This window comes from Osmia bicornis, chromosome 11 (genome assembly GCF_907164935.1).
Source record: "Osmia bicornis bicornis chromosome 11, iOsmBic2.1, whole genome shotgun sequence".
Classification (NCBI taxonomy): Eukaryota; Metazoa; Arthropoda; class Insecta; order Hymenoptera; family Megachilidae; genus Osmia; species Osmia bicornis.
In genome coordinates, this window is record NC_060226.1 from 8,802,920 (window position 1) to 8,829,816 (window position 26,897).

At 43.7% G+C, this 26,897-nt stretch overlaps 3 protein-coding genes and 2 non-coding genes across 11 annotated transcripts; 3 read left to right on the forward strand and 2 right to left on the reverse strand.

Annotated features, from left to right (window-relative positions):
- Nucleotides 1–2: 2 nt before the first annotated feature.
- On the forward strand, nucleotides 3–13,761 carry LOC114876618. 3 transcript variants are annotated; one of them, XM_029188343.2, is made up of 9 exons: nucleotides 3–22; nucleotides 7,173–8,093; nucleotides 10,381–10,624; nucleotides 11,194–11,608; nucleotides 11,669–11,796; nucleotides 12,041–12,160; nucleotides 12,442–12,459; nucleotides 12,843–12,990; nucleotides 13,068–13,761. In XM_029188343.2, the coding sequence occupies exons 2-9, from the start codon at nucleotides 7,173–7,175 to the stop codon at nucleotides 13,162–13,164; spliced, it is 2,091 nt and encodes a 696-aa protein (XP_029044176.2). In that variant the 5' UTR covers nucleotides 3–22; the 3' UTR covers nucleotides 13,165–13,761. The 3 variants fall into 3 exon arrangements, with proteins under 3 accessions (XP_029044176.2, XP_029044175.2, XP_029044177.2); XM_029188342.2 differs by lacking the exon at nucleotides 3–22 and adding an exon at nucleotides 834–923; XM_029188344.2 differs by lacking the exons at nucleotides 3–22; nucleotides 12,442–12,459 and adding an exon at nucleotides 834–923.
- Nucleotides 3,657–3,728, reverse strand: Trnaa-ugc. Its single transcript has one exon. It is a non-coding gene; the product is annotated as a tRNA-Ala (tRNA).
- LOC114876619 lies at nucleotides 8,631–8,792 on the forward strand. Its single transcript, XR_003789426.1, has one exon. It is a non-coding gene; the product is annotated as a U1 spliceosomal RNA (small nuclear RNA).
- Nucleotides 13,302–20,108, reverse strand: LOC114876617 (serrate RNA effector molecule homolog). Of its 5 annotated transcripts, none has more exons than XM_029188338.2 (16): nucleotides 20,011–20,108; nucleotides 19,451–19,595; nucleotides 19,061–19,342; nucleotides 18,646–18,840; nucleotides 17,478–17,544; nucleotides 17,162–17,409; nucleotides 16,929–17,095; nucleotides 16,720–16,851; nucleotides 16,412–16,653; nucleotides 16,214–16,354; nucleotides 15,916–16,143; nucleotides 15,652–15,822; nucleotides 15,329–15,591; nucleotides 14,896–15,171; nucleotides 14,706–14,828; nucleotides 13,302–13,911 (listed from the first exon to the last, which is right to left on the reverse strand). In XM_029188338.2, exons 2-16 carry the CDS (start codon nucleotides 19,570–19,572, stop codon nucleotides 13,833–13,835), a joined length of 2,736 nt encoding a protein of 911 aa, XP_029044171.2. In that variant the 5' UTR covers nucleotides 19,573–19,595; nucleotides 20,011–20,108; the 3' UTR covers nucleotides 13,302–13,832. The 5 variants fall into 5 exon arrangements, with proteins under 5 accessions (XP_029044171.2, XP_029044174.2, XP_029044170.2 ...); XM_029188341.2 differs by having other exon boundaries at nucleotides 16,944–17,095; nucleotides 19,972–20,087; XM_029188337.2 differs by having other exon boundaries at nucleotides 19,972–20,086.
- A 1,772-nt stretch (nucleotides 20,109–21,880) lies between these two features.
- On the forward strand, nucleotides 21,881–26,871 carry LOC114876591 (collagen alpha-1(I) chain-like). Its single transcript, XM_029188262.2, has 7 exons — nucleotides 21,881–21,986; nucleotides 22,056–22,097; nucleotides 22,182–22,949; nucleotides 23,026–25,140; nucleotides 25,208–25,768; nucleotides 26,268–26,387; nucleotides 26,469–26,871. The coding sequence occupies exons 1-7, from the start codon at nucleotides 21,881–21,883 to the stop codon at nucleotides 26,513–26,515; spliced, it is 3,759 nt and encodes a 1,252-aa protein (XP_029044095.2). The 3' UTR covers nucleotides 26,516–26,871.
- Nucleotides 26,872–26,897: the final 26 nt, after the last annotated feature.

A 26,897-nucleotide genomic window follows, 5' to 3' on the forward strand; every position in this document is an offset into this window, starting at 1 on the left:
AAATACTTGAAGAATTTTATTGGTAAATATAAAAGTTACATCTATCGGTATAGAAAGTAAAGAATATATACATTTATATGCTTGTGGATATCTTATGCAAATAATTATACAATAAGTAGATAATTTAATTTTATTATTAACATTTTATATGTTGTTCCAACTAGAAAACCTAGAGGGTGCTAGAAACTTGCTGTTGCATACTATTGAGATAGTTCATCCGAGCATTATATTTTTCCAAGAAAATGCTATTAGCAATAATCCGTGCGCTAATTATCTTCGAAGAATAAAGGATATTCACCCTGGGGTTTTACTTGTGCCCAGTATGGTGCTGCACCTCCCAGCTAACTCTTGTAAAAAGTAGAAATCTGTAAATGATATCCAAATTAGCATATACAAGAACCACACTGACAACCATTTTAGGGTGATGCTCCGATTTAGGCCACATTTTGGAAATAAGCTCCATTTTGCAAAAGGAAATATCTGTGAAAATGGTTTTTGGCGATTCGAAATTTTTTTACCCATTTTAATGTCATTCTCTATCTTGCCGACTGTCACGTGTGAAGCAGTGTGACGATCCCATTGGCCGGTAGAGCGTGCGACTGTTTCGCGATTGGTTGCTACGGCTTGTATACCTGACAACTGAGAATGCCGGGCCGGCGTATTTTCGCCACGCGATCATTTACAGCACAGTGCGCGCGGCGTTGAACGTGTAAGTGTCGGTACGCGACGAGTGCGCGCCAACTACGATTACACGTTATTTGAGTTAAGAATTTCCCTGATCAAAATGTGACAATTGGTGGATGTCAACGATGATCGGAAAGTACGTCGACCAGTGGAACGAACTTGACCCTGAGCGAAAGTGACAGCGTCCTTTGTACGGAGAACACTTCCGGAGAACATGAGATTCCCGTAACGAACCAAAGGTACATACGTGCAGTTATATACTCCGATGACACTCGCGTTTCGATAGCGTTCTCAGTTTACTTAAAGAAACTGATTTCTTTGAAAACCGCATTCGGTTACCGTTCTTAGAAACTTAAAAATACTTTTGGGAGAATGTCATTGACGATTAAATGGCCTTTCGTTCAGAGCAGTCCATTCATGTTTTGCTCTCGTTATTAATCTCGTCGCACTTCCGGGAAGCGAGCTAACTATCGAATTGTCTCGCGTAGGAAAGTTGTTTACATTCGACTGCAGCTTCGACTGCAATGTCTTGTAAGATTTTACGTTCACCTACATATGCAGTTACTTTTTTTTTCTCGAATCGAGCTGTATCAAGCTAAAGCAAGTGATAAGAGAATGTTTGTGTTTACCGTAGTTCCCACGAACGATTATTGTATCCAGCTATGCACGCGACTGTTGGCAAACTGGCACGACTTATGCATATTGCATGCGTACAGTGTCACTAGCCGGAGGGTTTACCGCGTACCAAGCGCTTCTAAACAGCATAGTCGTGTTTCGTTGGTATCTCTCATTGTTTTCCCGTGTCTCGCGAACCCGTGATCGCGATTTTCACGATAACGATGGGAATATAAAGACGGATAAAATTGTTACGTCCAGCGTATCAAATCTATTCTTTCTCTCAATCTCTACGGCTGCTTCGTGTTCTACGCAGAGCCGAGCTACTTCGCGCTCGATTTTCTGCAGAGTAACCGCAATAACGTCGAATCGATCGTCACAGTAGGATAACAGATTACAGTCAGCTTTTGTGTCGTAGCCGTGGATCGTAGCCGGCGGTAACCGCGAAGACGTTCGCGGTCTTCCCTCGAACAAAGAAGTTCCTTCATTGTTGGGAACGGCGCGTACACTCGAGTGCTTCCACTGCTTCGAGTGCGCTCCTCGTTAACATTCTTCGTTAATCTCTTTTCGAAAAACGTTCACACGCGCTCGTTGAAACGAGAAGAGATTCGAATAACGAAGCGCGCGCTCCCTTATTCGGTAACGGAGGTTAGGTCACGTGATGGGCGGTTCAAAAATTTGCGCGGGAAATTTGGAAATTGAAATGGAAATCGTCGATTGATGCACCTGTTGAAACGAGAGGCGAACCGAGGTAAAAGTGAAAGCATCGCGAGCAACTACTGTATTTATATCTCGTCGCGTGCACTCTAACCAATGAGTTGAAAGTCGTATAGCGGAGGGAAAATGGAGGAAATTCCGTGCATAATCGGTGCGGTAACTCGCGTGGGTGTCCCTGGCGCGGTGTATCGGTACAGGTAGACCCGTGACACGTGAACGCGCCAGGTGTAAATAGAAGCGAACGCGTAACCCTCGGTTAGCGAAGCGCGGCCAAGCGTTACGTTTTCTTTCGTCCCATTGTCAGCTGGTCGCCTCTCTCTTCTCTTTCCTCAACGCCCATTGCCCTTATTATCATAAGAATCATTCTCGTCGACGGTAATGCTCGCCGCTCGAGGACCGAGGAAAATTCTCTTCTCTTCACGAATTCTTGCGTTCGAAAAATGAACCAAGGTGGATGAAAAGGTCTGCGCGCATAGATAGTTCGGATAGCTCGAAATAGACGGTTGGTATTATAATTAGAAGCAATTAGGAGAAACCGTGCGAGCGAACGAGGAAGCAGGATCGAGCGCGTAATCTAGGCGATTAGGATTGAGAAAATGGAAAAGAGCCGAGGGACAGCTGTGCCTCGACTCTAGTTACACGCACAGAGAGTATTTATATCTTTGGCTCCGTGTGGCACTCTTCGAGAATCGTTTTCTTTCCTTTTTATTTTTATTCCGCCCTTTGCGAATTGTCTCCTACTCTTGCCCCTTACTTCGCCCTTCGATTCAGAGACCTTTTCCCTTGGGAATTCAGGCTGGAAACCGCGGTCCGCGTATGGAACCGCTCGCGCGGGCATTAATTGACGCGATAATCTCAGCGCATTCCCTCGCGTAAACGCACAGGTACAAAGGATGCGTACTCGCGAGATTCCATCGGGAAACCTGTTCCTACCGTCAGGGTCGTCGTCAGAATTGCCGCGGATTTACCTGATAATCCTAACCCACTTATCGATCCTCGATATCGATTCAACTTCCTAACCCGTGCTCCGTTTCTATCTTTCCCCGATTTTTCTTCGACTCCACCGTACTTGACTTCCATTTAACTCGATCTGTGTCGAGGGAGCAGTCGATTGCTCGATGATCGAGTTTAATTAATCCAGCTAGACGAGATCGTGAGACGGTCATCTTCGAATCGAGCCAGACGAATAAGTCGGCCACCGAAAATCTCGGGCAAAGTTGCTCGATTTCTTCTTCTCTTCTCTACGAGGCTCGTGATTTATTCGCCCATCGGCCCCGGTGAAGAGAGTCGAAGGATAGGGCTAGGGTAGTAGGCAGAGAAAGCGAAAGCTGGCTATTATAGTCGAGCGTATGAATTACGAGTGTGTTCATGGCGGTGACGCTGCGATCGAGCAATGCTCACTGCCGATAGCCCACAGTTTTCGACCCTATACTTATAGCGGATAATCGACGCAATATACCGCGCTTATTAGTGGATACAATAAGACGAAGTGGTCCCGAACTATTCCGACCTGAAATCGCAGCCTGACGAAAGGGTACACCAGGATCAGATGGTACTTAACGATAAAATATTTAAAAAATATTTGTTATTCTTGTGTAATTAATAATTTTAAAAAAATGATTTTATGAAAAAAAAAAAATTGGAGATGCCGGGGATCGAACCCGGGGCCTTTCACATGCAAAGCGAACGCTCTACCACTGAGCTACATCCCCTCTTGAAAGAACCTCTGATAAAGCACTAATAGTTGTACCTTACCATTCGAGTTAAATGTAATTGATTACGGATTACGATAACTATTCAAGGAGTTATATAATTGAATCGCAAACAGAAGCAGCTGCATCGTCCGCAATTTTATTCTTAGCCAATCACTTACATTTCTTAGAATTGCGAAACGATGCACCGGATAGATCGGGAATGTTAAACCCGCGGAGAGAAGCGCGTTTTGTCATCGCGGGTCGAGGAAACCCGCGGACGCGAAGCGGAATGAAATTCACGCGAAGGAATTTCCGTTCATTAAGATCGTTCCACTTTTCCGATCGAAAGGATATCGCAACTGTTGGCGTGATCGATGCATCGAACGCGTTGTTATCGAAGGTTCTGCACCGTTTTTCCTGCTATGCGGTTTTTATTCCGCAACCAACGTTTCAGCGTTTCCCACGAAAGAGTTCGTTAATTGTCGAATATCAGCATTATATTTGCACCCTTTTTTCAAGTAGTTTTTGAGTTACGATTTTCTTCCCGAACGTCGACACACTGTGCATCCCCAGGGAGAATGACAACGTAGCAAAGAAGGCCCCTATGGAAGCCTGATTCGATCGCGAAAGGAGCACAGACCGCCGTCGTGTTTCTTACCAAGAAGCTTCGATATCTAACGGCCGTTCCTCGATCTGAATCGAGGAATTAGCAAAGCAAATAGGAGGAGGCAGCGATGATAATAAGCGCGGAACGAAAGGCACGGATTAATGGGCCGGATCGAGGGCCACCGTGGAAAGAGGGAATGTCGTAATCGCGATACTGTGTCGAAAAATTCGGACCACGCTCTCGTATAATGCTCCATTGTTGTTTCCACGATATCACTGGGTACACGAGAAAGGAATAACGGAGAGGAATCGCTGGTTCTATCGTTGCCGAACGATAAAAGAATTCCGAAGGCATGCGACTCGTCAGGGACGATTTCCCTAGATCTCTGCATTCGCGGTGATTAAAACGCGAACGAGTTGTATTAATTAGGGATCGCGTTCGAGGGTAGAGAACAGGTCCGAGACGATGTGTGCAAATAATTTGCAACGAATATCCTCGATTCACGACCCTCTGATGTAACGTATAGCGGCGTTCGTAATGTTAGCCCTTGCCCACCCTGTGCACCGACATATGGTGCGACACGTGCGACCAAACAACCGGTTTCCACGCCTAACTACACGCTCTCTCAAACGTTACGATACTTCATTAACACGCCTTCCAAAACGGCCATTTTTCTCCTTTAAAACAAGGTCCTAAGGAGAAATTTATCGATCGATTGTAGCTCGATTTTTCGATTGCCAAGATTTCAAAGTTAACCTGTTCTTTGCTGTTAAAAATGATCTGGGGGCACAAGTTTGCCCGCGAGTGGATGGGCACTATGGGCACGCGTCTTCCCATCCAACGTGACTAATCACCGAGTGCCGCAGAACCACACACGTGCTGGCTCGTGTACGTTTCCTTGCTAATTGTCTAAGCGCAAGGCGGACCGTCGAAATCGCTTCCCGATTAATCAACGACCGAAGCAATTACCGCAGACGCTCGACCGGAACGAACTCGAGGAGGAATCGGTATCTCGAAGGGTCCGCCACGCGCCACCAGATATCCCTACGACATCCCTTCTCGATCCTTCTTCTTCTTTACCTTCTTTTATATCGCTTTTTCAGAAACGTGTTAGATCCTTTATCCGGCTCTGACCTTTGCATATCGATTTTCTTTTTAACCATCGAAAGTTTGTTTCAAGTTTTTGCCCAGAGAAGGTGGCGAGTGAATCGGTCAGTCGAGCCGTGTAATGGCTAATTAGTTCTCATCTACGCTTCTAAGGCTGCCGTCTCTTCTTACGTTGCACCGTTCTATTCACTGTCCGTTCAATTAGAGGTTAACCAATTAACGATGAAACGCCTTGGTAAAGGGTTCGCTGCAGCTGACGCGCACCCCTTTGGAAAACGCTCCATTTCCTTCCGATGCTTATCGAACGCAACCTTAATTTCCCTTTACCTTTGAAACACGTATGTTTTACAGAGGTTTTGATTTTTCATCCACGAACGTAGAAGAAAGTGAACGAAAAACGTGACGTTACATTTTTTCTCCGTACAACCCCCTTAGATTAATAGACTATTTTTTTTTTTTATGGTTTATGGGTACTTTCGACCATCTTATTCGGCTCTTTTCACGATGCAACTTGACATTCTTTCTTCGTCGACTTTGTTCGATTAACAGGAAGCTCACCTTGGAAAGTGGTTCCGCATGGTCTCGCGCCATACCGTCCTCGAATGATATTCGAGGCTGTCAGGATTTTCTTCGTGCCATTCGGTGACTGGTTCGTTGGAAACGCGTTTCCCTTATTATCATTCAATCGACGATACTCGATCCTGTTAGTTTCGCGTAATGCGTCACCACCGGTTGACTCAGACTCGATTGATGCGTGGAATTAATCCCGAATCGTTTGGTTGGTAATGGAAACGCGACGGAGATTAGTTGTATCGATTCGATCGTTGCCTTGATTGGGAATCACGAGAACGCGTTGAAATAGTTGGCGAAAAAATCGGAGCAGTTGTAAGAGAGAACGAAAGGAAATGGTGAGCTCGCGATCGCAGAGGATCCATCGAAGATCCACGGGGTCGATGACGTCAGAGACTTGGCGGGATCAATCGGAGAGTCAAGTCGCGATAATTGCGACAATCGTCGGGATGCTCCCCAACGAGATGCTTAATTCCGCTCCCTCGTTCGTCGCAACTCTCTTTCGCCGTTCAATTTACGGCCCCTCGCGCTATTTACTTATCGCTCGGAAGATTGCCGATCGTTAATTGCCCGCTTTTTCTACCTACATTTCCCTCCGGAACAAAAGCGAACCCGAAATCTTCTTCGAACCACATTCGATATCGTTTATCTGGAAATGAAATTCGATTGAATAAGAAACGTTCCGCGAATCATAATTGCGATCGTTTATTTCTCTTTGCGAAGCGTATCGGAGAAGATCGAGGAAAAAGGAGAGAGAGAGAGAGAGCAAAAGTCGCGGTGGAATGTTAAATGGACGGTGGAGGGAAGGTGGTGCAATATCGTAGCTCGCAATATCGATTAATTTAGCGGTCATAAAGAGGTTCTGAATCGGTTGTCGTGGGAGCGTCCGGTTTTTTCTCTACCCACATTCGATAAACGAATCGATAAACGAATCGTTGGTGGTTCGTTTCCTCGAGGTAAGCGTACGGTGGAAAAAACGGGCCGCCGATCATCGGGGACACGATAATTGGCCGGCTCAGCCCACGAAACGTTTAATTATCTTTCAGCGAACACCGTGTTCTTTCTAAGGGGAGCGTAAGTTGTCACGAATCGATCAGAGATCCTCGATCGTAGAGAGAAGATGCGCTCGAAAATTCGATCCTTCGACACGTCCCGAATATCCTTTTTATCGCTTTCAGATGGAGAACCAAGCTTTCGAGGAGGAGCAACAACCGCGGCTCGAAGAGACCGCGAATCCGCGCTCCTTCAGTTTCCGTTCGTCGAGCAGGCTCGAAGAAACGGACACGGATAACCACGTGTACGAGGACATTTTACCCGGCATAGAAGAGGTATCGACGTCGTCCGACGTCGAGGATCTTCGATCAAAGAGCAGCGTTCAGCGTTCGTTCGACATCGTCGATTACGCGTCTCGAGAAGACGAAGCAGAGATATCCGGTGCGTTTCGACGCAATCACACGTTGCCTTTTCGTCGAGGCGTCGGCCTCGATTCGCTCGCCACCAGTTCCTCTGTTCGTCTGACGAATCGAAGAAGGAACGCGTGCACCCAGGAGGCGGAAATCGGGCCAGGAAACACGGTCCTCGTCGACGATGACTTCGGCCAATCGACTACCTTGCAGATCGAATGCAAACCGAACAGAAGACGCAGAAAGAAGGACTGCAAACACTGTAGGAACAAAGCTGCCTCCTCGACGAACGATGAAAACGAGACGGTTCTAAGGAAGAACAGAGACAATCAACAAAGTTCGTACGCGACGGAGTCAAAAGCTCCTCTAACGATACTCGATCCGAGTCATTTATCCGATATACCCGCGGTGTCGTCTGTAAAAAGGATGGACGAGGTGAACGGATGCAACAATTTGTCCTCGGTGTTTAGCATCTCGGAAAAGGTAGCAGGATCGAAGCTGATCGAGTACGAGCGAAACAATGGACATCAGAATCTTGTCAAGCCGATGGAGATGAAGGGAAACGACGTAGTTTCATCGGAGAAGAAAACGCGAACGGGGATGAGGGTGAACTCTATCTACTCTCAGGATCGCTGGTACGCGAAGGAGACACCTAATATATTCTTCACCGATGTCAAGGAACACTCTTCCTTTCAGGTGAGTGCAATTATTTTTTAATTATTTTATTAGTTTAACTCTAGAACTACCAGAGGGGTTCAAATTAGTGGTTTCCAGTTCCTTATTTTTTAATTTTTATTTAAAAGTTTTAAAATTATTTTATTAGTTTAACACTAGAACTACTACCAAAGGGGTAAAAATCAGTGGTTTCCAGTTCCTTATTTTTTAATTTTTTAATTATTTTATTAGTTTAAAAATTAGCTTACGTTTGTAACTCGGTCGTTTATACAGAATCGCAACAGGTACCATTAGTTTTACATGATATATGGTCAATTGGAAATATTCAGAAGTAAAATAGTGCAAATTTATGTTTATAGCAGAAAAATGTTAATTTAGTTTTTAGTGGTAGATGATAGGTTGAGAATCACTTGCGCGAGAGTGAAAGTAGGTTGAGAACCGTCGTTCCAATGGGGAACCGCTTGGGCTGACCGATAGGTGGCGTCGAGCGGTACGCCTTTCTCGCAGCAAAAGTAGCGCAGGGGATAGGATAAGTTGACGCTCGAAGCGGAGGAAAGCATACTTACCTGGCGCAGAGGTTACCGTGATCAAGAAGGCGGTTCCTCCAGGGCGAGGCTTTTCCATTGCACTACGGTTAGGCTGACCCTTGCGAATACCCCTAATGTGGGTATCTCGGGCGTATAATTTTTGGTAGTCGGGACTGCGTTCGCGCTGTCCCGGACAATATAATTCAAACCTAATTTTCTCTATTCCCTACAGCTTCTAATATCTTACAAAGAACTTAGAAATCAGTTCTTTAACTTTCATACAAGAGAAGATCTTCTTGTGTACTTGTTAAAATGTACGCGGTGTTAATACATGCAATTCATTAACACATCATCTTAAAAATGGAACTTTTTGTTATATTATCAAGGCCACGAAAGAAACAAAATTTTAATTATTTTATAAAATAGACCCTAATTCTAAAAAAGTCAATTATTGTTTGAAAAAGGCCTTGAGCCGGCCCTGGTTCTAACATACATTTTCCCCGCCACCCATTCGTATAATTCCATACGTGTACGAAATAATCAACAATTTTTTCATCAGTAGCGCACCGAACCGGTTGTTAAATAATTATTTCAATCCCATCAGTGAGCGAAACGCTTTCAGTTTCATTTGTATTCCAAACAGAGACGTCGAGTATAGTCTCGAGAGAATATTCTTCGTTGTTTGCAATGCCGTTTCACGGCTCGAATATCGCGTCATTTCTTTTCTCGTCTCGGCCTTTAGTTTTCAACTCTATCGTCGTACGACGGCTGTAATTATCGTAACAACGAAAAAAAGGAACGAAAGAAACTTCGTATAATTATTCGGAAAATTAAACCCGATAATCACACTGGTTAATTTTAATAACAGCGGTCGATGTTCTTTTGCTCGAACGCAGTTGTCGCGTCTGGCGCTTGTCCGCCCTAAACAACCAAAACGGAACGGAAGTGGAAAACGTCTATCTATAGCCAGACGCGTTGATCCGTCTGCCCGCATCGCGCCACGCTTGACTTTTCCGCGAGCGAACTTGCGTGAAATCAAACCGAAGGAAAATCCTGCGATTTACAAGCTCATCTATTTCTAAAGGAAAGAAATCTTTTCTGTACAATTCCGAGGATGATAAAATCCTTTGGTAATAAAGCAGTAAAGGAGTAACTTTGGTAACCAAGGAATACTTTGCTCGATTGGTAGCTGAAAGTCGAGACCGGAGAATTTCCAGGAAAGAAATTTTCGTTGAAAAAGAAATTTTTTGCGGAATAAAAATGCAAATGGGTTAACGCAAGCAGGTAAAGAGCGAGAGCGCGAACCGATAGTCAGTTCGACGCGAACCATTGCCTCGACAGCTTCTTACGCTCTCGTAACACTTTAATATACTCGCGAGCAAATAAATCCTCATAATCGCGCGAAAAAATATCGTTCACCGACGTCGCGTCTAATTTTATCCCGCCAGGGATCGCGGGTATGGAAGCGGAAACGATGACAGTTCGAAGAAAGTTCTTTGAAACGAGAATTAGCTTATCGAAAGGGTAATTGGAAATTGCTCGTCTTCTTAGCGATGAATCATTAACGTCTGATAGTCATCCTGCCGCGCCCTTGTTTGCTTCTGGAAACTAGTTTTGCAGATGATATCGGAAAATAGATAAAACGTTTAGCTATCGAGGAATCGGCGGGGAGAAGTGTCAGTCGTCGGATAATGCGGTATCTATGGCAGAATATCAGGTGAAGCTCTCTGTCGTTGCACAGGTGAAAAGTAGCTAAACCGATTATCGTTCGTTTGTTACAGAGGGCCAATTCCCTGCCGCTGGGAAGCCAAACTCCGTCCTCCCAAAATCGCATCAACTTGCGACGAAGCGTCCGTGGAGAACCACCCCCGCATCCGGCCAGACTTCGGAAACATCGTCACGGTTGGACCATGCATCTGGCGCGTCCCATCGAGACTTCCGGATGCACCAGATCGCTCGTCCTCCTCTTGATTCTGATAGTAACGCTGCTGGGAATCGGCGCCATGGCACTCTACATCGTTTTCGGTGAGCGTTCGAATAAACGACCGTTCTTTGCCGGGTAATTAAGCCTGCTCGAACCGCGTGGCCAATCGTCGGGCCGAGGTTTCGTTCGACGCAGCGAAATAATTGCGGGAACGAGATGAATTTAACCACTGGGTCAACCGTGGCTCGCGTTTGCTACCGCGATTCAACTCGACCAACGATCTTCGAGTCCCGCGTATCACGAGGAACGGCAAGTGGCGTTGACCGTTTATTTTCCAAGCGCAGAGTTATTTCTGACCGGGCAAGACCATTCTTTAACCGAGTTGTTGATGCTCGTTAAAGTGGCACGCTGTTATGCAGATGCCCGTCGTTCCTATTACGGTGAAATCTAGTTGTCCGTTTTGAAAAAGTGTATTCTAATTAGGACCCTTGCCCTTTGGGAACTCCCATTAGGGGAGTTTTTGGTATAGGCAACTATGGCCAATATAGACAATATAGATTTAAAAGTTCCAAGTCAATAGGTCTTACCAAGGGCTATCAGATTCATCCAATCATCCAAAAGTTGTCCCCATTGCTAAATCACTTGTAACCCATCGATCGTCCTCTTGCAGAGCCCGAGAAGCTGCAGATGATTCAACAGTACCTGAAATCGTCGACGAACGAATCGTCGAACGGCAACACGCTGCTGGCAGGCACGCTTTTGCACGACGCGAGCAGCAGGGAATTGAACGATACTTGGACGACACCTGCGAACGATACCGTCGCCGCGAGTATTCTTTCGAACGGTGATCAATCGCTTCCGGAGAACACCATGGTGGAATTGGAAACGGAAGCCGCCAGTGCTTGGACCGTGAATTCGACACGATACTGCGACGACTGTTTGCCGGAGGAAGTTTGCGTGGCGTTGGTCGACGAGGAGGTACCGATCTGTCGGGTCAGCCTCGACCCCCGTGATCCGACTGGATGCGCCGGCTTTTGTCTGGTCAACAAGCAAAAGTGTCATCGTCTCGACGTGGATGCTTTTAGGTTCGTATTCCGTGAAATTCTCCTTCGTTCTTCCTTATTTGAATCTTTTCTTTTCTAAAGGTGCGTGGACATCGAGCACTATTGTCTGGACGACGAGTGGACCTGCTCGAACACCCTCTGCATCCCCGTCGACAAACGTTGCGACGGTCATATGAATTGTTACGATCATTCGGACGAGTACAATTGCGGTAGGTACCTGTACAGGATGTCTCAAAGGAAAGATGTAATTTCTTGTCGAGACACCTTACGCGCGTCGCATTAGCCCAGTTTCTTTCACCCGAGACGGTATAACCTTCTGTTATTATCGGCTTTACCGCTTTCTCACCGTTCCGTTGTTTGCGAGGCTTCGGTTTACCATTTTTTACTCCGTATGATCCGAGGAAATGTTCCCGGGCGAAAAGAGATTCACAAAAATCATGCCTTTTCTTGCAGTCTGCGATCCGGAGACGCATTTCCAGTGCGGTAACGAGACTTCCTGCCTTCCGTTGGAAAAGAGATGCGACGGCAAGATAGATTGCTGGGACGCGGCCGACGAGATTAATTGCACGTTAGGTAAGATTACGCGTAACGACTCGCTCGTTGCGCGAGGCGGGAAAGGAGAAAAGCGTAGACGACTCGACGAATTATCGACTTGTCAAAATAATTATTAACTATTGTTGTTAGCCGTGTGAAACACGCTGGATAATTGTAAATTCTTTTACGTGAGATCATTGCATAGTTCGTCGACCGTTCGTCTATCATCCTTTACCTCGATCTTTTTCTATTCTTCTTTTTCCTCTCGGTGAAGGTCTTTCTCAACTTTGTTCTCTTTTTTTTTCTGTTTCTCTTCGTAGGTCGTAATCTCGGTTGGTGTGAGTACATTTATACCGTAAAAATTCAATCTTTTGCATGTTTCATGCTTGATCATTTTTTCTGCGGTGCAAAAGGGGTCATTTTCTGGAACACCCTGTATATTAGTACTCGAAGCGAAAAGGATTAAACCGTTTTACCCGCCTAAATTAGTACACGCACAACGCTCTCTTTGATTTCACCTACACACAATACTGCTTTTGATTTAACTCGATGCATCGAGAGATAAAACGAAATACAGCTCGTTTGTTAATAGGCTTGCGATACGCTTTTAAATAGCAAATTAATTTTTTCAATCACCGTAAGTCTAGTTTGAATGCACGCAAAAACGTTGCTTTCCTTTGAATTTATACCATCGCAACGACAAGGTCTCTTTTGATATCAGCATGTCCATCGGAAAACGAGTTCACGTGCAGCAACGGGCAGTGCATATTGAAAGCGCGTTTTTGCGACGGCCTGCCGGACTGTCTCGACGGATCCGACGAACCCCACGGCTGCCAAGGACGGTGCAACAAGCATGAATTTACATGCCAGTAAGTCGATTACAACGAACCGAAGAGATATTACATTTTTCCAAGCGTAGATGAAACTTTTTCTTCTCGTTCTTTAGAAACAACAGATGCATCACAAAAGGAATGAAGTGCAACGGTGTCGACGATTGCGGCGACGGAACCGACGAGAGGCATTGTAAAGATCGAATTTCCTAGCCGATAATCACGCGTTTACAGTATTCTTTTTCTATAACAGATACCCGTGTAAGTAATTGTACATAATTGTGTTGTATAGGCACACGCAGTGGTACGTAATAAATGGTTTTGACAATCGTAAATACTTAACACCAGGATAATAATTAGGAAACGATACTTTCTTCTTTTTTATTGATACGTTATATTTCCAATTACAGTAGCAATTCTTTTTACCACAATGATTATTTCTTGCGTGTCTTAACATTATTCTTCACCTATTGTGAATAAGATATATATATAATATATGTACGTCTCTGTGTGTGTCTCTCTCTCTCTGTGTGTATACATATAAGAAAGATCTTAACTTGGAAGGTCGATATTTTTTACTCGTGAAATCGTACTTATACACACACGTACAAGATTACGTATACGTAGCTATATTTTTGTATACAATTAATGATTCCTCGATGTTTTGTATAAAGTATTTTTCTTTTTTTTTCTCTTTTAAATGTATGCGACGTCAGAATTTCATCGCCGCGGAGTTTCTACCTAGTCTATTTTTACCTAAACGAAATGTTTCTCCTTTGAATAAAATATATACAAATTATATGATACGCACACGTTTCGGGTATTGTTTTCAGAGCAGCGTCCTTCGAATCGTCGAAACGTTCATTCGTACCGAAGCAGTTTTATAGGAATTCGTCCGGTTCTCTCGGCGCGTCGAGATCGCGATAATGAATGACTGGTCGAAAGTCTCCACCACCGCCACTGTAACGTTTAATAACAGTTAGAAACGTTTTTCTAATTTTAATTATGTTACATGCAATAAGTTAAGAGCGCGATGTACGACCAACTGGACATAGGATACGAACGGAGAACATGGGATATGAAATAAAGGCACATGTATAATTATAGTAACAAATAATTTTATTTGTTATATATTTCTTCTCTTGTAAGATTACAGTGTCTGTCTCTGTTCTGTTTTCCGTTTCTTTAACAAAAAAAAAAAGAGGACGGTATGAACAGTCTCTTTTTCTTTTCTTTTATATATAAATTTTTCTTTTTAATTAAAATACACGTTACTTTATTCCCGTATCCTTTTTATGTACATAAATTGTAAACTTAATTCCGTACTAAATAGGAAAGAAATGTGCTGATTTTGTAACACGATAGATGCTAGTGTGTTACATAATCCAGACATAAATCTGTTAGCACAGGTATCCAATATTGCATTATCTTTTTTTTTTTCTCGAAATTTCTTACAAAACAATTTGAGCAGTGTACCCGATAAAACTTAGAACATGTCCATGTCTAGCTGGTCCAAATCATTATAACTAACAATAGGCCTCGAAGTTGAATCCGGTGCAGCCCTGTAAAACAGCGTGTATCGCCACGTTCAATACGACCAAATCAAATTTCGAAACTGACTCTGACAGACGGTGTGTGTAAAGGGATCGTTTACTCGAAAATCGAGACAGTTTTAAAACGCATTTTACTCTGGTACAGATTCAACAAATGGCACTTAATTCGTCCGAGAGATAATTACAAACAAGATGTCTCACCGTCCTCTATTGAATCCACCGCGGGTAGGACGCGGCATTCCAAATCCTCCACCGAATCCCGCACTGTAACTGGATCCGTAACCTCCTCTACTAACGCTGTAACCTCCTCCGTATCCTCCAAACCTGTGTAATCCAATCATTTCATTTAGAATTCGCTCGTACATTACGCTAATTACGCGTACACACTTACGTGCTACATCCGTAGGGGGTAAAGCCCTCGCGTGTAGTTTCCCTCGGGGGTGCTTTGTTTCCCGGATGTTCTGGAAGCTGAGGTCTCTTTGGATCTCTCAAATAATTGTTGAAATATTCCGCTTCCGCCTTCACCTCCGACACCTTTTCCGCGTGTTTGTTGAATATGTGCTTCCGGATGAAATCTGGTCCTTTGAATTTCTTCCCGCTAAGCGGGCATAACCACTTGTCCTTAGACAATTCCTGAGTGTTGGCTTGTACGAATTTTTCAACCTCACTGATCGCAGAATTAAGGATAAATCATGTACGATAAAATACAGTGCCACCTAAATAATTTTTGAATGGTTTAACAATCAGATCACAAAATCTATTATTTTTTTTGACAGAGTAGAATAATTTCTACATAAAACAGCTGTTGCATATAAAAAGGATACGCTTCAGCATTTTTAGCGCCCAGTTTATCGTACTCTTCTTGAGATAAAGTGGCAACAGGCTGCAAGAATGCAGCCATTTTGTTCTCGAAATTGCGACAATATTCCGATAATTCTGTGCTGGATACTTTGGCTGTCGGAGGCGAACCTCTGACGTGCATTATTCCACATCTGTTCGGCATTTCGTCTTCGTTCGGATACTCGCAATGATTGTAGTAATCGACCGAATGAACTATTCGTAAATAAAGAATCAATCTATCCAAAACCTAAAAGAGAAGCCAAGTTTTAAGAATCTAGTCGAATCTTCGTTATCCTGTAAGACGCACCTTGATTAAGGTCGGGTCTCTTTCGATCGGGCCATCTCCGTCGCCTCCTAATTGTCCCTCTTCTTGATCACCGGACATTCCTAATAATTCTTCTTCTTCCGCTGATGCCTCCTCTATCAGATAATCGGTGATATTCTTCAGTACAGGATTTTTCGATGACAATCCAAACGCCTGTGAAAATATAAATAAAAATATTTCGGTGAAAATTATCTGCATTAATCAGCTACGAATCAAAACTCATGCAACTTGTTCAACTTCCTGTACATTTTGCATGCTTTTATTTTCTTTATTGTCATCCTCTTGCTTCGTTGCATTATCGTCCTTCTTCTCGTCGCTCCACAGACCAACCCTGTTGTCCAAATTGTGAACAATTTTGGCGCTTAATTTAATATCGTGTCTGACTATCTGTTTGTGGGACGTCAAACCATTCACCGTACGGATGCGTCGCGACAGATCTCGATTCACTATAGCACCAAGCTCACAGTCCCTCAACTATACAAAGCATATATCAATTAAAAATATTTATTTTTCTCTTTTACTATGGTAAAGGGTGTAAACTTACTCGTATATTATTCAAGCTCCAACATATCTCTTTTATGTTTACTTGTCTTTCAAAAGACACCCATCCTCTTCTAAACCATCTCCTCTCTGGTTGAGGATCCGCTATGGCAACTCGTAAGAATCCAGGGAAGCGTTTGCACATCTAATAAATGAACTTGTTTAATTATCCAAAAGAAAACTTATTTAGCAAATAACTAACCGCTTCGACTTCTGCCTTTGTGATCGTCGGAGCTAAATTGCGAAGGAAGATGCTACTGGTTTTGTGCAACGCTCTAGGTTCTTTCTCTTTATCTTCACTGGCTAGATCGATTACAGCTTCCGGTTCCATCGCGGACTTCTTAGTCTCCGACGTTTCCTTATCGGTTTTAGCTTCGCGGTCGTCTTCTTTGCCATCCTGCGCGTCCATGTTTTCATTATTCGTGTCTGTCTTTTCGGTTACAGCTGGAGAACAAACGATTAGATTATAAATAGCAATTCTACGCGATTGATTCTATCATTCGAACTTACAAGTTTCTGCTTTTGGCGTGTCAGCTTTGTTGCTGTCGCTACCTGAGGAACTACTGCTACTACTACTACTGCTGCTGCTACTGTTGCTATCGGTTCGTTTCCTTTTCTTAGCGTTGATTTCCTCTAGTTTAGCTATTTTTCATCATAATAAAATTTAGAATCACGATCAAAGACAAGTTATCTAATTTTCAACAAAGGTAGATGTATACCTATGCCGTCCGTACCATCCTCCTTCTTTGTTTCTTCTACATTCTCTTCTGATTTCTCCGCCTCTTCTATCGAAGTTTCCTCCTTTTCCAAACTCTTCTCATTATCTACAGTCTGACCGTTTTTCGTTTTCTCTACCGGTGCGGTTTCCTCTGTCTTACTTACATCGCTGTAAAGTTAAGTTAAATTAATATCACTTCTTGGACAGTTTTCTTCCCTTCAATTATCTTCGTACCTGTTCTCCACTTTTTTATCGCTTCCAATTTTATTCTTTATATCCTCCTTATCCTTATTCGTATCCTTCGATATAAGAGGATTCGTTGGTTTTACCTCTAACACCTGCAAATCTTCTTCAGTTCCACCTTCCAATTTAATAACCACAGCATCTAACAGATGTAACAAGGCATCAGCTTGGTCGGCGTCGACGGAAACTTTGTCTATTTCTTCCACTTCAAGCATTTCCAAGAAAACTTCGACCCGTTTCTATGGAATAAAATGGTACATTGACAAAAGGAATAAGTTGAAATCAATTAGAAATCAGTAAATTGTACCTTAAGTGCTGACACTTGTTCGTCCTTTCTCTTTACCGACTCTTCAGGATGATATTTTATTTTGAACCTAATAATCGACAAAGAAAGGTTTACATCAATATCGAGGTTAAAATAATTCTTCATCAGTTAACGCAAACGAACAATATCCTACTGACGTGTGTTTGAAAAAAGTTGCATGAAAGTTCAAATAATAGTTTTGCTAACTTCTCAATATAATGTTATATTGAGAATATATCCTCTTGAAATAGCGAAATTGTTCATAATTACATGTATAATTGAGGTAAAATCGTATGTTTGAAAAAATCTGTCGCGTTAGGCGTTGGATCGAATACAAAGTTATTACGTTTCCCATCCGTATCTAGAGCGAATCATTCCTCGTGAATAAGCATTACTTCTATCCTTTTTCTCGAGACGATTATAAAGAAGTTATCATTTCGTACTGTCAACATTGTCAGTTACAGAATGAAGTCTCACCTGTATTCTGATACTTTTACTCGTATTCAGTTTTCTCGTCGACACAGAGGTCTATCATGATAATAGCGTATTTTCTCAAATGATAGAAATAATTAAACGGGTTTAGAACGCGGCCTACCACGAGCATGTTTGGGCTTTGCGCGCCCAGCTCGCATTTCTATTTAACTACCTAATAGACACCTCGATTCTTCTGTGATGCGCGATACGCGGTATACATAAAATATCGTACGAAAAAATAAACGAGCGAGGTGACCTGTGCCCAAGGCATAAGACGTGGCTGGCTGTACGCTGTAGGGATAGACAGAGCTGGTCATATTGCTTGCAATTACCGATAAAACTGTGTCTGCAATTTAGCAAAAATTATAAAACTACTACACCCTCGCGTCTTTCTGTCCAAAGTACGTACGCACCTACGCGCATACGTGTCTGGACAGAGACAATGGTAGTTTAATTAGAATTTATCAATTACTTTCTACAGTGAATACAATTTTCAATGGAACTTTCTTTGAGAAAAAAAAAAACAAAAAAAAAACACTGACTAAAAATTCAGCATTCGGCTACGTGGAAAAAAAAAGATGAACATTAAACCACTGTAGAAATTAATTATTCTTATGTCCACAATAAAAGTATGACAGCTCTATGACAAACTGCGAACAATATAAATAGATTAGAAGAAGAAAAAAATGAAATATACCATTCCTCATCCTTGTGCGCAACGAAGAATTCGTTCAACTGTTGTCTCCTGAATTCCAATTTATATTCATTATACCGCTTAATAGCTTCTTCGTCCGTAATCGTATCCTCCTGTGTTCCAAGGAACGCTTTAAACGACATCATTGGAGGTTGAGTTTCAACATTGGAATTGCTGAAGTTACCGGCAACCTCTCGACTGCGTAAAGTATAAAAAAAAACGAGATTATAATTAATTAAACGACGAAAAACGTGTAAGCGCTACCTCAGACGAGCCAACAATCTTGGAGTAAATCGACTCCTCTTTTGCATAGTTACAGTACAACCTCTTTTTTTCATGACAATCCTGTTCATAAATCAAGAACAAATTCACAAGAAAAAAAGAACATCTCTACAAAAATGACATAAGAAACACAAACCTGCTACTGTTACCATGGTTTCCATAATGATGATTACTATGGTGTGGAGGTGGATAGTGATCCGGACCCCAAGAGGTTGCACCACCTGCTCCACCCCCGTAATAATCATGCCCATATCTTGGTCGATCATCCCAATCAGCTCTTATTCTTTTCATAGGAGGTGCCATTTCTTGAGATCTAGCAGGACTGTATCTGTCCCTTCCTCCACCCCCTCCACCACGGTATTCTCTGTAATCTGGACGTTGCCTGGGTCGACTAGACCATTCTCTGGAATAATTGGTGCTGTTAAAATTACAAGAAGCTGCTTATACCATAGTAGTTCTTACTGGTACCATAATATATTCCTTATCTGTCAACGAATACTTAAGTACTTGTAAGCCTGATAGTTACCTATCAACCCAATCATCTCTTCTTCGGTCATCTCTGCGGCCCTCTCTAGAATAGGATTCTGTTCTTTCTCCTCTGAATTTGTCTCTTCTTTTTCTATCGTATTCGTCATCGGAGTCGGCCATAATGTAAGAACTTAATGCTTATTCTGAAATACGTGCGATACAAAGACTATCAGTTTTAAACAAATACTGTTAACGATCTCTGGAGTTGTTCTACGTCGACTAGGGGTTAGGTATACAATTAAAACGTTTATCTCTTAAATGGTAATTCGGAAGCATTTTCAATCGTTCTTAACTTGTGCTACAGTTTCTTTAAATTGTTTAACGCCAGCATTTGGTACCAAACTGCGTTTTATTGTTAATTATTCAAACGAAATATTCGAATAACGCGGGAATGCTACTTTTAGAATATGCAACCGAGCCACTTCTCGTTAATTTAGCCAAGTAAAATAATCTGGCAGCAATAATGTACGCGTAAAGTAGTTAGTTGAAATGGTGTTGAAATTAATAAATGAAACTTACCTACTTAAAGTACACCGTTGAACGAAATTAAAACCTTACCATAGAAGTTTTTGCTCTCATCAGGCTCTACAAACTCTTGTGAATTTGATGCGGATTTTAGTTCATCCCTCTGTCCACTTGAAGCATTAATGTCGCCCTTACACGCGCCAGTGACTACAGAGACAAAAGACTAGACATGCCTTTGATTTTAAGGAATTACGATTTAGGGGTCCCTGGCAACCCAGGCGGATCAGATCGGTATGTTCTGAGCGCCACCTGTGATTCGGGTCCCTAACACCCCAGACGCCATAATGTCGATATACAGAGTATCGAAGGTGCTTAGGGGTCCTTGACACCCCGGATGCCATAATGTCGGTATGCAGAGTATTACAGGGGCTTGGGGCCCCAGGAACCCCGGGCGGAATCGTATCGATATTCACCGAACACTTCCAGTGATTTGGGGTCCCTCATACCCCGGATGCCATAATGTCGGTATGCAGAGTATTACAGGGGCTTGGGGCCTCAGGAACCCCGGGCGAAATCGTATCGGTATTCACTAAGCACCTCCAGTGATTTGGGGTCTCTCATACCCCTGATGCCATAATGTCGGCGAAAAAGGGAACTAAACTTTGCAAAATTTTTGGCGAAAAACTAACTTACCTTTACTTACCTTCACTTACCTTCACCCGAAGCAGTCGTAATATATTTATTATAAGGGATGCAGAGATGTAAGGAATGTAAGGATGAAAAGAATGTAGGGATGCAAAGAAGGTAGGGCTGAAGAGAATGTAGGGATGCAAGTTTAGGAAGCAATAATTAATTATTTGTATATCCGATTTTCGAATCGAGCTAATTATTTACTCGACTAATTAATTAACGAACCTACTCGGTTTATCGATTAACTGTTTACTGAGAAAATTTTGTTCTTTCTCCAATACAAATGTGTCTCTTGTCTATTTTTTAATATACTTTTTCAATGTCTGTTTCTAATATATATAAATACGCATTCTGAGACAGTAAGAATGCTACATTGTCGATTAAGTAGAAAAATTTCTAGGATTTAATGTTCACGGATTTTCCCAATATCCCGATAGAATCTCGTACGCAGGATATCGACGTTTGAAGGATCGTCGTTAACACCGCATCGATCTATAAATAATTCTGCGATCATGCAATTCAATTACACAATTATTCTCCGTTTACTTCGTTGCGATTCATAGAAATGCATAGAATCATTCACGCATTAAATTACAATGAAAAGTATTATTTATTGTTTCAATGGTTGACGTGTTCACCGACATAGAAACTTTATCTAGAAATTTCGACAAGAAACACTGTCTCTTGATCGCGGAACTAAATCACCATTCCCAACATTCTTTGTTTTTTCTTAGCTCAATGTTGATTTTTAACTTAAAGAGTTATTCACAGTATGATAAATCACGTATGTTTTTCAACTCTTACAACTTTTGACATTCCGCCACGAGGCAGCTTCTCGGAGTGGCTATAATAAAATTAAATCAATAGATTTGACAAACGTACACAGGATCAAGTTGCATCATAGCTGGAGAGGAATGCAAACGTAATATAATGTTGTGCACGTCGTCATAAATTCGAAGGAAGCGAGGCTAGGCTACCCTCCGATTTGCATAATCCTCCTTCCATCTTGTTAAGCGAAACGTGAGGGGAATGTTGCATCTCGTGGAAACTCCTAAAGTTGGATGACGTAGTCGCCAGAAAGCCGGCCGGCTGACTGAAACCAGTCGTTTGTCTGCGAAGAAAGAGCTGAACAATTATTACTCATTGCCACCCACATCGTGGTAGCAGCGGCGTGAATCTCCGCGGTCGGGGATGATGCTGGCGTAGTACACGATCCTTTCACTGCCGGGGGTATCCTTATATATAGAAGTATTCGATCAAAGCACGCGTTGCAATGCTTCGAGGCTCGTGTCGAACGACTGAGGACTCGATCATGGCGATTAGTAATCTCGAAAGGATCGGTATTGTCTTTTTCATCGCCACGATCATCTCTGGATCAGGTAACCGAAATAAATCCTGTTCCCTTTTTTTTCCCGTTTCCCTATAAAAGTTAAATTTTATATTTGCAGGGGTAAAAGGTACGAACGATGGGATCAGCGGCTTAGCGTACGGTACGTACCGTAATTGGAAGCATACTTGAATTGAAATTGATAAATTCTTTATCACGATGGTTTTTATTAAAATTCTTTGTCTAGGCGGCGCTTTCGCGTCCGCGAATTCTTATGCGAGCGCATCTGCCGGCACATCCGCGCTCGGTGGCATTCTTCCTGGAGTGGACGCTGGCCACGAGGGACACAAAGGAATCCGGAGCTACAACAGTGGATCCGCTGGTAATCAGCCTGGTAACGGAGGCAAAGGCTGTCAGAAATGTAAGTGGGAAGACGACGATTATTGGGAAAAGGAGGAAGAGGAAACGGAACCGGAGGAAAGGAACGAGGACGAGTGCGACGACGGAGACGATGGCCAGTACAGGGATAAGTACAGCCACGGGCATGGAAGTAAAACGGGATCCCCTGGAGGGATACAGAAAGTTGGGATTGTTAGTCCTGGTGGTCAGGTGCCATCTACGGTCGGTGGCAGCTCTGCAAGTAGCGTGAGTAACGTCGGAAGTGGAACACCGTTTGGACCACCAGTCAAACAGGGATATCCTGGAAGTGGAAGTCCAACGGGAGGTTCTCCATGGAACAAGGCGTCCCCGGTCCCGGGTGTTGGTACGCAGGGACCATCAAGTTGGAACTCCGGCGTTGGAGCAACTCCAAAACCTAGTTGGAATCAGGGACAAAGCGGTTCGAAGCCTGGACCATTTGGAACTGCTCCACAAACTGGCGGTACCTGGAACACAGGCCCTGGAGGTTCGGCCCAACCGGGTACACCTGGTCAGCCCGGTGGAAGTTGGAACAATAAACCAGAAACAGGTTCTGGATGCTCCAACAGTCAGCAACCTGGCTCGAGCTGTGCCCAAGGTCTGCTATAACTTTAATAACCACTTTGGACGGTAATAGTGTATTATAAATAATTGTAAATCGATTTTCGATAAAGGTTCAAGCGGTGTTGGTCCTTTGAAACAAGCTCCCATCTCATTCGGCCCTGGGGGCAATACTGGAAACGTTCAGAAACAAGGATTTCCTACTTATTCCGCCGGAGGATACGGTCCGCAGGGATCTCCAACAGGATGTTCTGGTCCGTACAGCAATTGCGGAGGTGCTTCTCAACAGGGACAATATCCTAGCAGTGGATCGCCTCAAAGTAGTCCATCTGGACCGTCGTATGGTCCAGCAAGTGGATCAGGACAATATCCGAGTAGTGGTTCACCTCAAGGTAGTCCATCTGGACCGTCGTATGGGTCAGCAAGTGGACCAGGACAATATCCGAGTAGTGGTTCACCTCAAGGTAGTCCATCTGGACCGTCGTATGGGTCAGCAAGTGGACCAGGACAATATCCGAGTAGTGGTTCACCTCAAGGTAGCCCACATGGACCTTCATATGGACCAACAAGTGGACCTGGTCAATATCCAAGTAGTGGATCACCTCAAGGTAGTCCATTTAAACCGTCGTATGGACCACCAAGTGGACCAGGACAATATCCAAGTAGTGGATCACCTCAAGGTAGTCCACATGGACCTTCATATGGACCAACAAGTGGACCTGGTCAATATCCAAGTAGTGGATCACTTCAAGGTAGCCCACCTAAACCATCGTATGGATCACCAAGTGGACCTGGTCAATATCCAAGTAGTGGATCACTTCAAGGTAGCCCACATGGACCTAAACCTGGAACACCTGGAAGCCCACGATATCCAGGAAGTCCTCAAAGCCCTAATAGCATTGGGAGTGGGGCTGCTTCGAGCACAGCTTTCGCTGGAACAAACACAGGAACATCAAGCTATCCAAGTGGAAGCACCTCTTATGAGGCTACAAAGAAACCCACTTATTCTGGCGTTAAGGGGAGTCCCTCCAGACCTGAAACTACACCAAATGCATACGGAAACAAACCTAATTCTGGAAGTGGATCGTTTCCGTCAACGGGTAAGCCAGCTTTTGGTTCTGGAAATGCACATCCATCCACAAGTACGACAACAGGTGTAAGCTCCAAACCTGGACGTCCTACTGCCAATGGAGAGAGTAATATATTTTATATAAATGTTAATCCTGTCCCGGGTAGTCCGGTCGGAGTGAAACGTCCTAAAGGTACAGGAACAACGAAGCCTGCTTACCAACCTGCACCATATGGAGGTACTGGCACAACAAAATCCCCATATTCCAGCGGTCCTCGTGGAACCTCTCCAGGCTCACCAGGAATAAATAACTATCCGTCGAACCAAGTTCCATTAGGCACACAACCAACAGGTGGCACAGGAGCTGGCTGTGCAGATGGCAGTCAAAATTGTGGCAGCAGTCCTTATGGGAGTTCTGGACCAACGAAGCCTACTTACCAACCTGCACCATATGGAGGTGCTGGCACAACAAAATCCCCGTATTCCAGCGGTCCTCATGGAGGTCCTCCAGGCTCACCAGGAATAAACAACTACCCGTCGAACCAAGTTCCATCAGGAACGCAACCTACAGGTGGCTGTGCAAGTGGCAGTCAAAATTGTGGAAGCAGTCCTTATGGGGGTTCTGGACCAACGAAGCCTACTTACCAACCTGCACCATATGGAGGTGCTGGCACAACAAAATCCCCGTATTCCAGCGGTCCTCACGGAGCCCATCCAGGCTCACCAGGAATAAACAACTACCCATCGAACCAAGTTCCATCAGGAGCGCAACCTACTGGTAGCACAGGTGGCTGTGGAGGTGGCAATCAAAACTGCGGCGGCGGAGGTGGATGTAATCAAAATGAATCTCCGGATCACAAACCTTGTAACCAACAGGGTGCTCCTGTTGGCATTGACAAAATCTCTGGACCAGTAGGAGGTTTCGGTGCATCCCCGAATGATTACTCACAGAGTTCTCAGCCAGTATTTCCTGGAGGAAACGTTCCACCGTCTGGAGGCGGTGGACCTAGCTGCTCGCAAGGAGCCTGTGCACCTGGTTCCGGAGGACCATCGTACGTCGATAAGATTCAAAACGAGAATAAAGGTCCTGGAGGTGTTCCAGATGGATCGTATCAATGGAATCCCTTCTTAAGCGGAAAAGTCCCAAGTCTCGAGCACAGTAAATATCAGATAGAAACTAAATTACCTTTTCTTAAATCCATGTATCAAAACTTAAAATGTTTTAGGTGGTCCGTTTGCAACAACTACCAATAAGCCTATCGGCCAGGGAAATCCGTTCCTGACGGGCACGGCGCTAGCTGGATCCTGGAGTTCGGGAACAGGTCCTACTGGCACCGGAAACGCTGCTCCTTCGACAGGAAGTCCCTCGAAACCTATCGGTAAAGACAATCCATTCTTCACCGGTTTAGGAATCTCGCGTGGCGATATACCGATTACCGACACACATCACTCGCTGCCTGGAGAAGCAGGCGGTCAAGGAGGCGACAAGAGTGGTGGAAATCCATTTTTCAATGGTCAAACTGCACCGCAAGGCTCTGGATCGTACCATCCTTATCCCGGCACGGGCTCGAATTCTGGATCAGTCGGCGTTGGAGGTGTCAAGAGCCCGTCGGGAATAAATCGTGGCTTGGGAAGCGGTGGAGGCGTTGGAGTTGGCTCCGGAGACTTTGGAAAATTGTCCGGACAAGGTGGAGCCGATAACGCAGGATCGTACGGTGGCGCGTTTAGCGGCGCTCTGGCTTCCAGCTATGCCAATTCGAACTCCGGCTCGACGTCCGGCCCTGCAGGTATGAATTACTGATGTAGAAATGGAAATAATAAAAGATAGTCGTTACGCGAGTTCCGATTCCTCGATGCGTAACGGAAAACAAATGCGTCGGATCGCGAAAGGTCAAAGGACAGGCATCTTAGATCGAGATTAATGTAATTGAATGAATGTAAAGTGGCGTGTGATGGGAAAATGCGTCAAGGTCCGCTGTCGAACACGGCCAAAGAATCATCGAGTACGACCGGTTGATTGATGAAGCCTCCCTCACAATTAAACATAAATCAGAACCACTGCTTGTTAATTAATGAGAATCTTTGATCACGTCGGATAGCTTCCGCTCTCTTAACGTACACAACGTTGCGTAATTCAACGTTATAAACGTAACACTGTTATCGTATGTAACGTAACCTTTATTGTCTCGATTACGACGCTTCAATTATCTCTATAACTTTTAATTAAGCAAAGGACTGCTATCGAGTACTTACATTTTTCATTTGTCAAGGTTTTCTCTGTTTCAGAACCCAGTTTCGGGCAAGGGAATAGCAGAAATTGGGGCTCTAGCGGTGCCGGAAGTCAAGCTGGTAGCGGTTCCTGGGCCTCCAGCGGCGCATCCGCTTACGCGAGCAGCAGTGCCAACAGTAAATTCCAATAAACTTTCCTTTTATCGTTTTTATTAACAGTCCAGAGGTATGTTTCTAAAAGAGCGAACATCGTTTCAGGCTGGGCAGGCGCAGGTGCAGGTGCAGGTGCAGCTGTGAAAGGATAATTAATGAAATTAAAGGACACTATCGAAAACGGAAGAAGGGGACGTTTGCAACTAACTGGAATTAAATTATATTTTACACAATTTGTTTAAACGAGCTACGTTAAATTGTACGTTTAATCATAATTTATTTTACTTACTCATCGTTTCTAATCCCGTGCAGAATAAATTATTGTATTTTTCATGGATAGGATCCTGTTTAGCTCGACAGTGAATGATTCTTCGAATTGATTGTGGTATAATTATATACCGATCGTTATCGATAGTCAATAAATAATGATAGAGCCCATCAGGTTGTTGAATTTATAGACGAATGTGAGTTATTGCTATAGGAAAATAAAAAAATATAAACAAAGAGATCCTTTTCTTTAGAATTTTTTTAAAG

Excerpts from the sequence above, each read along its gene's own strand:
- LOC114876618 (XM_029188343.2), top strand. The coding sequence starts at position 7,173 with ATGGAGAACCAAGCTTTCGAGGAGGAGCAACAACCGCGGCTCGAAGAG. Across the intron at positions 10,625-11,193 it reads GGCACTCTACATCGTTTTCG|AGCCCGAGAAGCTGCAGATG; the intron begins GTGAGCGTTCGA and ends GTCCTCTTGCAG. Across the intron at positions 12,991-13,067 it reads AAGCATGAATTTACATGCCA|AAACAACAGATGCATCACAA; the intron begins GTAAGTCGATTA and ends CTCGTTCTTTAG.
- LOC114876617 (XM_029188338.2), bottom strand. The coding sequence starts at position 19,572 with ATGGCCGACTCCGATGACGAATACGATAGAAAAAGAAGAGACAAATTC. Across the intron at positions 19,343-19,450 it reads AGAGATGATTGGGTTGATAG|CACCAATTATTCCAGAGAAT; the intron begins GTAACTATCAGG and ends TAATTTTAACAG. Across the intron at positions 16,144-16,213 it reads GGAGCTTGAATAATATACGA|TTGAGGGACTGTGAGCTTGG; the intron begins GTAAGTTTACAC and ends TGCTTTGTATAG.
- LOC114876591 (XM_029188262.2), top strand. The coding sequence starts at position 21,881 with ATGCTTCGAGGCTCGTGTCGAACGACTGAGGACTCGATCATGGCGATT. Across the intron at positions 22,098-22,181 it reads GATCAGCGGCTTAGCGTACG|GCGGCGCTTTCGCGTCCGCG; the intron begins GTACGTACCGTA and ends TTCTTTGTCTAG. Across the intron at positions 25,769-26,267 it reads CTCGACGTCCGGCCCTGCAG|AACCCAGTTTCGGGCAAGGG; the intron begins GTATGAATTACT and ends TCTCTGTTTCAG.